The 9,057-nt window shown below is 43.7% G+C and overlaps 1 protein-coding gene across 1 annotated transcript in view; it reads right to left on the reverse strand.

Annotated features, from left to right (window-relative positions):
- SH3GL3 (SH3 domain containing GRB2 like 3, endophilin A3) overlaps positions 1–6,701 on the reverse strand; it is a 32,602-nt gene extending 25,901 nt beyond the window's left edge. The window contains exon 1 of the mRNA XM_087972628.1: positions 6,419–6,701. Coding sequence (XP_087828754.1) covers positions 6,419–6,463 — 45 coding nt within the window. The 5' untranslated portion in view covers positions 6,464–6,701. The remainder of the gene's footprint in view (positions 1–6,418) is intronic.
- Between the last annotated feature and the right edge of the window lie 2,356 nt (positions 6,702–9,057).

A 9,057-nucleotide genomic window follows, 5' to 3' on the forward strand; every position in this document is an offset into this window, starting at 1 on the left:
CACATCCCTTATATGGGTAAAACAACGGGTGGAAACTAATCAAGGAGAGAAGCAACTTAGAACTAAGGAGAAATTTCCTGACAGTTAGAACAATTAATCAGTGGAACAACTTGCCTCCAGAAGCTGTGAATGCTCCAACACTGGGAATTTTTAAGATGATGTTGGACAACCATTTGTCTGCAATGGTATAGTGTTTCCTCCTAAGAGTGGGTTGGGCTAGAAGACCTCCAAGGTCCCTTCCAACTCTGTTATTCTATTCTATTCTATTCTATTCTATTCTATTCTATTCTATTCTATTCTATTCTATTCTATTCTATTCTACTCTACTCTACTCTACTCTACTCTACTCTACTCTACTCTACTCTACTCTACTCTCTGTTCCATGTTGCCATCAGCCTGGACATTCCAAAAGGCCGATTTTCTGTCTCTGCTACCACACCAACTATCCACCCACCTACTCCCTATAGTGGCTACGGTTTATCTTAAGAGTCGTTCCATTTTCAGTCACATGATGGTAATTATTACTAAACCACCATCCTTAGCCACAGATTAGCGTGCACATACTTTACACAAACCCGTGCCTTTTATTCCTGCAATGTGTCAGGGGTTACCCCATCTACGGGCTTTGCCAATCTATGATTCAGCAGTGCAACGAATCCAGTGCAGCCCACAGAGAATATTTCATACTCTTGAGATGCATTACAGAGTTATTGTACGTACGTTGCTCGGCTACGCTTACGTTGCGGTTAGTCCAACTTTATGAAGAATGCCCCTTTTGTTCTTGACATCAGAAAAGAAGCCTAACAGCTGCCTTGTTTTCAAATGAGTAATTTACTGGTGGAATAAGTAGTAACTTCTTTTTAAAAAGGGGAGCCAGCAAATTAAAAAAAAACAAACCATATTATCTAAACCTCTGGGACAGTCAGCACCGATTAAATCTGAAGGATTGAATGGGAAGTTTTCAGCACAGCTTTGTAAAATAAATTTGAAAGAGAAAGCCGTCTTCTCAAAATCATGGCTGGATTTATACATTTTACTAAGCCTAACATGGCAACTTTGAGGTGTAGAATAGAATAGAATGAATGAGCTGGAAGGGACCTTGGAGGTCTTCTAGTCCAGCCCCCTGCTCAAGCAGGAGAACCTATACCAGGGGCCTGCAACCTGAAACACTCAAAGAGCTATTTGGACCCATTTCCCACAGAAAACACCAGGAGCCAATAATTTAACAACCGGTGTGACTGGGTGGGCACGGACAACTTGACGTCACTCACTCCCACCTGTCACCTCCTGCTGTGGAATATGGAGCGAGTCTCCATCCCCCGCCATCACCCTTACCTTAGGCCAGGTGAGGAGTGATGGGGAGGGGCCAGCCAGTGGTGGAATCAGCCAACGGAGCTGCAGCAGAGGATCAAAAGAGCCGCATATGGCTCCAGAGCCTCAGGTTGCAGACCCCTGACCTATACCATTTCAGATAAGTGGCTGTCTAGTCTCTTCTTAAAAACATCCCGTGATAAAGCACCCATGATTTCTGGAGGCAATGCGTGGCCTTCAACTCCCAGAATTCTGTGCTGATGCTGGCTGTGGAATTCTGGGGATTGAAGTCCACACACCTGGAAACTGTTTTGTTTCGGAAGCAGTGTATTAAGCCACAATGGGCTCAGTCTAGGCTTCATTATGACTCATAGACCATGGTTGGGGCTTTCCATGACATGTGCATCTATCCACTGCAACTTATACAAACAAGGGTTAAAACAAACCACGAATCTCTATGATGCCTCTCTCAGGGGTTGCAGAGGGAGCCCCCTACCATCACTGCCTTTGAGAAGGGTGTTAGCAGAAATAGAAGATTCTGGTAGGACCACCTTTGCTAGTAAGTCAGAAAGGGAAGGATAGAATTCTACAAGCATAAATCAAGCCAAAATACTTAGAAGACATTCCAAAAATCAAACCTGAAAAAAAAGCAACAGGGAAAAATAACCACCTTCTCTACTCTTGCCAAGAAAATAATATGGACACCGCCATAACATTTAGATCAGGGTCCCCAACCGCCGGTCCGCGGACCGGTACCGTCCATGGAACAAGTCTTACCGGGCCGCTGGGCGCCGCCATCTTTTTTTGGTAAAAGTGCTTCCGGTGAGCTTTTCCGGGTAGAAAGCTCACCGGAAGCACTTTTTCATCAAAAGATGGCGCTCGCGCTCGGTGAGCTTTTCCGGTAGAAAGCCATTTCTACCCGAAAAAGCTCACCGGAGCGCTGCGCCGCTTATCTTTTTGACAAAAAGTGCTTCGGTGAGGTCACCGGAAGCACTTTTCGTCAAAAAGATGGTGGCGCCCAGCTGATGCCGGTACCGGTCGCGGCATCAAAAAGGTTGGGGATCACTGATTTAGATGATTCTGGGTACCAGATGTTGATATCCTCAGGTTAAAAGGTTCTCCTAATTGCTGGCTAAGATTGGCAGAACGTTCATAAGCAGATCTGGGAATGAGGAGATCCTCTCAAGCAGAGACGGAAGGAGGCCCCATCACTAAACGGTACCTGCCTACCTTCTGTTGGCTGGCAAGACAAAAAGCTCAAGAATAAAGGGCATGGAAGCTCCTATAAATAGATCATTATAGCAAAGCTAATGAAGCCATTTTGAAAGAATTCCAAGGAATTGTCCCTCTGTTGGAGAGAACTCTTTTTATGTGATTAAAGCTGAGCTATCCTTTTGTTCTTCTCTGTCACATTTCCTGGTCCACTCAGGAGTTTATCCATTTATTCATTCATTAAATTTATATGCTTCCTATCTTGCTGTCACAGATGGATGTTCATGCTCGTTCTCCCTCATATTCCAAGCACCCCTTCTGAACTGAATTTGAAGCACAGAATAGAGATCTAGAAATGATTAAGGCTAATGCCTGAATCAGAATGTTCTAATTATTTTTCCCCCAAAGGAACATTTACAATGAACAAATAGTTACTGTAATAACTGAGTCTGAAAAAAACAGAGAGATTCAGAAAAACCATGCAAGAAAAAAGACAAGGGAGCATATTGTCTCTATTTCAATGTATACAAATGCAAGACTGGATGCAAGATTAGACAATAGGGCAGTTGGAATGAAAATTGGAGGTTGAACCCCTAACAATTTGAGACACGCAGATGATGGCATTTTGTCGTCTGAAAATAAAGAGGACTAAGAAAAGCCTATGATGAAAGTTTAAAAAAAACTAGATTAATGATACACATTAAGTAGCCCAAAGTAACATCAACCACAAATGAAATGAATTCTGTTTAGACAAGAAGATACATATAATTGAGCTCAAAAAAGTTAAAGATAGTGTTCTGTACTCAAGGAATAAAGACAAGATTAAATTTATGGAGGATAGCAATGAAAATCTGAGACTGGATTCAAAGAAGCAGCCTCACAGTCCAATGTTTAAAATGAAACTTTGAAAGAAAGAGAGGGAAAACAGATTTGGGATTTGGAGGTGGTTCCTAACAATATCATGGACTGCAAGAAGAACCAACAAGTTAGTCCTAGTAGGACCAAAAATAAAAACGGTCTATTTTCCTAACCTATAAAGGCCAGGTCAGGAACAACTTATCCTGATCTACAAATCTAGCTTTGTGGTCAGGAAAAGCACTTGATGGAACATAATAAAACAATCAATCAATCAAACTCCCCTAAGGCAATAATCAGCAACAGATATTCACAGACCTTGGGCATGTAATAAAAGTTATGTTGAACTAGAAAAAAAAGTGAAGCTTGACAAAACTGAAGGAAGTAAAAGACGAAAAAGGCAAAGGATAAACTGAATGGAAGACATCAAGATTACTGGAACATCCTATAGACAGGGATAGGTTGAGTTAAAAGTTGAGGGCATTTATTCATATTGTCAACAGGCCTGGGGTCTAACTCAATGCACTTTAAAATCCACTAATCTGATATGCAAAAGACAGGTCCTTTTATTTTACCACCCAAGTTTTTCCTTATCTAAGCATCAGATGAAGATTATTAGGCCATCTCATACTGGTTAGCATCTTAAAAGACTGAAGGAAAACTTCCTTCAGATGCCAGAGATAACTCTTTGTCATTCTGCTTAAGAAAAGAAGAGATACTATCAGCATGCAACCCTTGCTAAGTAGTTGTATTGGTTGAGACACAATATGTTGTATAGATTAGGGTCTCAGGCCAATAAGAATAATGGTCTTCGAGATTCTGATTTTGAGCCAATTATTATTTGTCAGCCTAACTAACCTATCCTACTGGTTGTTTTAAGATAACAGGATGGAAAAAAAATCTCATTAAAAACTCCATATGAAGGTTGAGGATAAGCATAATCAATATCAAAAAATTAGACAGAAACCCAAGTTTGAATGGCAGGTTTCTCCTTGCAGAGGTTTAATTTTAGTAGCCCCCCCCCCAAGAAATGGAGGGGAGGCAATTAAAATAGCTGTTCCCAATCTAGATGCTCTCCTGAGGTAAAGACTTCAACTCCCAGAATTCCCCAGCCAGTATGGCTGGCTGGGGAACTCTGAGAGTTGAAGCCCACATAGCTTCAAGTTGCAAAGAAGAAAGTGTCCCTTATTGGGGGGGGAAAGGCCCATCCAGAAAAGAAAAGCAACACCTTGATGTCAAAGCACATGAACCTAGCCCCGATGAAGGGCAGGAAGGATCTAAAAATTAGTAAATCCAGCTGTGGACAAGAATATGATGAAACCACACCTTGCTAAGGATTAAAGCAACAGAAGCTACTCTCCTCTGCAGCCGCTCATCACCCAATCAACTCCAGGCTCAGCACCTCAAAAGTTGAGAAAAGAGAAATGGATTCCCAAAAGGGACTTGCTGAAAAATAAACACGCTGGAGAGGAATTGGCTGCTATTCCCAGGCAACAGGACCGCCCCAAAGGCTGCTTGGGAATTCCTTTGGCCTCTAGCATCTCTTCACACAGGATACCTTTCCAAGAATATTTGAAAAATGTAAGCCCAGGCACAATGGGGCACAGGAATTTGTTTGCAGGACTGAGCAAGTAGGGTTGCAACCTCAACTTTGCTCTGAGTTACGGAGACAATTGTTGGAGAATGGAAAGCCTTCTCTCCCAGGAGGAATGGATAGAGTAACTTAATAAATAGACGAAGACTTAAATTTATTTATTAGATGTATTTGCCACCCTTCTCTAAATAATCCACTCAAGAGGAAAAGTTGGCAGGAAAATCCAGTCATCAACCTTCCATTCATATAAGGCTACAGCCTCCCCTCTCTTGCTCTATGCATCCTCCCTCCAAGGATCGCTTTCACACAACCAGTTAGGCCACTGCTTGTTTAATCCTGGTTTGCAGAGCAAACCTACTAGAGGCACGTCCCACATGGTATTATCATGCAGGAACCATCCCAGCTGGGTTTACACAGCCAGATGTCTCAGTGGTGAACACTTAAGGGGTTTAACACGCCGCCGTGTGAACCCAGTTACACCTGTGCCTTCATTCTCAGTTCTGTGAGGCGGGTTGCAGTTTTTAACCCCAATCGATTTAATAAAGGAGAATATTTATAGCTCAGGGTTGACCTGAGGGATCCTTCGTGCTCCCTGAGCTTGCCTGTTTTCTTGCAGTGCTAGTAGCACTGATGATGTTACGTAGTTTGGGTAAATGTCTATGGAGATTCTCAGTCCTCTAAGCCAGAGGTCTCCAACCTTGGCAACTTTAAGACTTGTGGACTTCAACTCCCAGAATTCTCCAGCCAGCAGAGCTGGCTGGAGAATTCTGGGAGTTGAAGTCCACAAGTCTTAAAGTTGCCAAGGTTGGAGACCTCTGCTCTAAGCCATGGTTATCCCAAAGGTGCTTTTTTTCAAGAGACAACTGGACTGTCTGGTTTTCCTTTGGAGATCTCTCACTTCTCATCCCAGAAGCTTCTTCAGCTCTGACTGGATGGTGGGGAATGGAAGGATTTATATTCCTTGCAGACAGCTGGTCATTTGCATCCTTTCAGGCGGTCATTGAGGCCACTTGGAGGTTTAGCTGTGTCCTCAGGGTCACCAGTGTGTGGAGTAGTGTGAGTAGTGTGTGGAGCCTTCTTGGCTGCAGGACGTTTTCCTCCCTCGAAAAAGAACGTCTGCAAGGAGTATGAATCCTTCCATTTCCCCACCATCCAGTCAGATCAGAAGAAGCTTCTGGGATGAGAAGGGAAACGTCTTCAAAGAAAAGCCAGAAAGTCCAGTTGCCTCCTGGAGAGGGAGAGGGAGAATGAAAATGAGAGAGAGAGAATGAGAGAATGAGAGAGAGAGAGACAGAGAATGAGAGAGAGAATGAGAGACAGAGAATGAGAGAGAATGAGAATGAATGAATCTTTGGGGACCAGTTTGGGGTAACAAAACGCCTGCAAGACAACGGGCAAGTTCAGGGAGCAGAAAGGATCCCCTTCCCATTAGATTCCCTGCCGTACCTGACTAGCTTTGTGGAACTGCTTCTTCAAGCCCGCCACCGACATGGTCGCACCTCGGGACGCAGCAGCAGCAGCAGCGGCGGCGGCGGCGTAAGTCCCAAGTCTCCAGACCGAGTCTGCACCCCCACAAAAAGGGAGCAGGGCCGAGCTCCGTCCCCGCCGCGGGTTCGCGAAAGGGATCCCCCCTCGCTCGGCGTCGCTCGGCACCACTCGAGCCGGGGCCAGCTGGCTGCAGCACCGCGTTCCAAACCCGCTCCAAACCTGCCCAGCCCATTGGCCCGCCGCGACCGCTATGCAAATATCCGGGAGGGCATCTCGACCGCCTATTGGCCCATCGGCGCGAGGTATGCAAAACATGGAAAGCGCTCCGGGACGCCCACATTCTGTTATCGCTTGGAGACGGGGGGGGGGAGGAGCGGAGGAACCAGCGGGGAGGCTGCACGTCGGAATGGAGACACGAGGGAATCGCGAACGTGTGAATGGGTACAAACGTCTTATCTTCGCGTGCAAGAACGTGGGCGGCGTTCCCCTAGCCTCTGCCGGTGGCGAGGGATATAGTTGACAGAGAAAGAGGGAGAATCGTGGAGCTAAGTCAACAATGGTTAGGAACAGCTTAGCGAACAACTAAGCCACCAATGCTTCGGGTTCAACTCGGCTGGTTCCGTGCCCGTGCCAAAGGGACACGGACTGACACCTGATCTGTTTTGCATATAAATCGCAGTTTCTTTAGCTATAGTTTATTGAAGGAGGCAGAACTCTCACCGCCCGTTTATCCGTTAATGGGCTCTGTGTACTGTAGTTCGTTTCCATGATGGCATAAAATGAGTCGTAGCCGTGCATTGTCTCTGGCTCAGGAAGAGGCTGAATCCTGCAAGCCTTACCTGTTATCTCTTGGCTACACTGGATTGTGCATACTAACAATCTTGTTGCTGAACTGTCCGTGGAGATTCTCAGTCATCCAAGTCATGGTTGTCCCAAAGGTGCTTTTTCAAGAGGCAATTGGACTTCCTTGTTTTTTCTTTGAAGACATTTCGGATGTCTTCTTCAGCTTCTAGGATGAGAAGCCAAAACGTCTTCAAAGAAAAAAAAAGTCCCAAATTGCTTATTGAAAAAGCACCTTTGGGATTGTTGCTTGAACTGTTACTATTTTCTCCTGCTTTAATCCTCCCATTGAATTAGTTCTAATCTGCTGTGTTCATCTCCATTTCAGGCAGCCCCCATTAAATTACTTTAAAAAACCTCAAGGCAGTAAATAAAAAAGCAGTAAACCACAGTAGGTATGACTCCTTGTAATAAGTATCCAGGGATGGTATGTAAATTTGTGTAACAGCTGAAAAAACAAACTGCCATTTTTGCCAGCAGAGTTTTAACAGGGAGGGCAATATATGTACCCATTTCATGTATTCACAACTATGTATACATTTATACTTATTATCTTGTAAACAATTGGCAAATCAAATAAATAAATAAATAAATAAATAAAATATAACCTCTCTATCAGAATTTCTGCAGCCAAGTCTTATGGATGCCTCTAGGTCAGGAGAAGGCTACCGTAAATTAAATAAACATGTTCTTGAAGTATGCTTAAGTTTTCAACTGCAAAACCTACTAGTAACAGTGGAGTGAATGCTCCCACCTTCTACCATGTGCATTTGGCTGCAGAAATCTATGCCGAAGGAAGTGATGCTGATAGAAATACAACCTTTGCAGCATTGCCATGATTGCATGGGGGGGAAATTCAGACCCTTGGCAGCTGGTTCATATTTATGACCATTGCTGTGTCCCAGGGCCACATGATCTCCTGTTGCAACCTTCTGACAAGCCAGGTCAATGGAGAAGCCAGATTCACTCAATAAACTTAAACTTATCAACTGCAGTGATCTGCTTAACAACTGTGGTGAGAAAGTTTGTAAAATGGGGCAAAACTCACGTAACAAATGTTTCACTTAACAACAGAAATTTTGGGCGCAGTGGTGGTCCTAAGTCAAGGGCTACCTGTATCTTCCTCAGGCCATTGAAAATTTATAGAATAAAGGTGTTGTTGTTTTTTCCAGTTTCCGAGATCGGTTGTGCATTTGGTAACTAGTTAAAAATTCAGGAGGGAAACAGAAATCAAACATCGCCATTGTTTGAGCTGTCTTTGCAGCAGTCCCTGTTTTGAATGAGTTATGGAAGAAACAGTGTAGAAGACAGACATTAAGATCTATCATATTTCATCATGATCAAGTGATGACTATGATCATGATTTATCACTTATATCTTTTATGCACACTGAGAGCTTTATGCACAGAAGACAAATTCCTTATATGTCCAATCACACTTGGCCAATAAAGAATTTTCTACTCTACTCTATTCTTATTCTATTCTACTCTACTCTACTCTAGATACCTATAGTGCTCTACTCTCAACTGGAGAGCTCAACCAATTGCAGAACTTTAAAACCTGCCCTGCTTATCAAACATAAGGTTGTATTAAGGTTGTATTCATTTAATTGGATTCAGCAACACGAAAGCCATTGACTTTGGTTTATGTGACAAAGTGGCTGGGACCCTCAGCCATTCATTCCCAATAAGTACATTATTGCCTGAATACAAGGCTTGTCTGAAAGGCGGAATTTGCTGACATGTTTCATGCTTGGG

The sequence above is a fragment of the Notechis scutatus genome, chromosome 11 (assembly GCF_049901735.1).
Source record: "Notechis scutatus isolate UNSWTSFEM ecotype Mainland chromosome 11, rNotScu1.2, whole genome shotgun sequence".
Lineage (NCBI taxonomy): Eukaryota > Metazoa > Chordata > Lepidosauria > Squamata > Elapidae > Notechis > Notechis scutatus.